General features: G+C 40.0%; 1 protein-coding gene across 1 annotated transcript in view; it reads right to left on the bottom strand.

Annotated features, from left to right (window-relative positions):
* Positions 1–343: 343 nt before the first annotated feature.
* Positions 344–2191, bottom strand: part of LOC114047345 (complement C5-like) — a 120548-nt gene continuing 118700 nt past the window's right edge. Inside the window, exon 41 of the mRNA XM_027868146.1 lies at positions 344–1138. Within this exon, the coding sequence (XP_027723947.1) occupies positions 1009–1138 (130 nt within the window). The 3' untranslated portion in view covers positions 344–1008. The remainder of the gene's footprint in view (positions 1139–2191) is intronic.

Below are 2191 nucleotides of genomic sequence, written 5' to 3' on the forward strand. Positions count from 1 at the left end.
ACATCTATAGCTCTCCGAGGTAGAAGGGCCCCTAAACTTTCAGGAAGTAGTTCATTTCCATTTGTAAAAACATAGGTTATTCTTAACTTTAACAAAGCAGGCTCAAGGGAATGAACTCCTTGTGACTTTGGGGCAGGTGATTTCCACATTTCCTGGTGATAGGTGAGCTGACCTGGACCTGTTTAGACTGTACATCCAAAGCACCAATGATATCCAGCACTTAGTTTTCTAGAAACTTTGTTCCTCCTCCAAAGCAATGCCTTTGTTCTTGCTTTGTTCTGCCAGGGTCTGTGCCTATGGTGCTGAGCTTGCATAAAATAACACATTTTTTTTTCAAGCACAGTTTAAATGCCAAGAACAGTTTTTAATGATCACTTTTCTCTTTCCCTGTATTTTTCTCTAAGGAGTGGGCATGTTTGGGTAAGATACTACATTTCAATGGATCTGTTATTTTGGCCCAATGAAGCATTCCTGAGCAGTTTATTTTAGGAGGGGTTCCAATTCACTGCTTCTGGTTTCCAATGACTTGGGTGTATTTTTCTACATTGTCCCCCAAGGCCATGTTATTGTAGAAAGTTACAGCTCTTAAAATCATTATCTTATCAAAGCAAGTACCATGGAATAGAAGTGAAGGGGCTTTCCAAGTTAGTCCAGGTTTGAATGCTAAAGAACTCAGGGAAAATGACTTTAAAAAAATGAAACTATACAGTTTTAAGGAAGCCTGGAAAATAACAAATCCAAGCAGGAAAGGTCTCAGCTCTGGATGGGAAGGGTTGGTCTCTGGCCTGCCCAGGTTTATCTCTACACATAGGAACCAGTGGTTGTGTGAGAGATACACTGCCTCCCTTTGCTCTCTCCTCCGTCTCAAGGCTCTGATGATAGCCCTGGGGTCAGGCCAATTAGAGAGAAAATAAGCATCCTCTAGGTTCAGCTACAAATTTCAGGTCCTCCTTTCTACCTGGGTTAATTTTCATGGATATCAAACACAGCTAGATTTGTTCAAGTGTTTTAACAACCATATAAAAAGATGCCTTCAGAAAACTCTTCTAAATTAGCTATAAAATCTTTACACGATGAACAAGTTTCATCTGAAGGCCAATATTCAATCCAAGTCAGGGAGTCCAAAGGATACACATATCTGCCAAGAGAAATGAAGACATGTTTGTCAGCTATGGTCATGAACAGAGAATACCAAAATAGTTAAGTTTCTTTCAGTGTTACTTTAAAAAAAATCAAAACAAACAAAAATAAATAAAAACCCAAGAAAACAATGCCATAACTTGGCATGCAAGAAACAACCAACTTCTATGATAAAATACCAGGTTAATAATTCCTAAAATCCCATGACCTACTCTTTCAATTCATTTCAGGTAGACATAGGTATGGTCATACATTTGATCTCACTGTCACCCAGAAATGTTCCATTTTCATAATTTAAAAATCCAACATTCCCTTATCTGACCATAACCTCCTAACAGTCCAACTCTTCCTATGTCTCCCACCTCTTAAACTCATTCTCTACCCTGATTAAGGCCTCTATGCCTTCTATCCCTCAGTACTTTGTCAGGCATTACCCCTGCTCTGACTTCACCTCCCTCCCTAATTTTGATCCAATTCAACTCAACATTTCCCTGGATTCTCAAATCCTTTGCCCTCTTGTCCTATTGACATTTATCCCATGTTAAACCTCAGCCTTGGATCATTCCCACCATCTGACTCCTCTGTTCCTTCTCACATGCCATTGAAGAGAGCTGGAGGAAGTCACACTATTGTGCTGGCTGGGTATATTATACATTCCTCTCATCCATCTTCAGCTGCAACAAGGCATTCCATTTATTCTTCCCTAATTGATTCCCTATTCCACTTCTGACAAAAGTTTTTTCAAACCTTTTCTTCTCAAAACTCCCATATCTCCATCTTTCTCCTCCTTCTCAGTTGAAGCTCTTGTCTCCTATTTCACTGAGAAAGTTGAGAACATTTGATGTGGACTCATTCTTCTCTCATTTGCTTCATCTCAGAACACCTTGACATTACTTTCTGGTCTCTTTTCCTCCCCCCCTCCCATCTCTGACAGTTAGGTGGCCCTTTTCCTTGCCCTGGCTAATCTGTTCTCATATGCCTTAGATCAAGTACCTTTGATCTCATCTTCTATCTTCTCTTGTCAATCATGCCCCTTGCTCCAATCTTCAAC

This window comes from Vombatus ursinus, unplaced genomic scaffold (assembly GCF_900497805.2).
Source record: "Vombatus ursinus unplaced genomic scaffold, bare-nosed wombat genome assembly UNPS02014786.1, whole genome shotgun sequence".
NCBI classification, from domain to species: Eukaryota; Metazoa; Chordata; class Mammalia; order Diprotodontia; family Vombatidae; genus Vombatus; species Vombatus ursinus.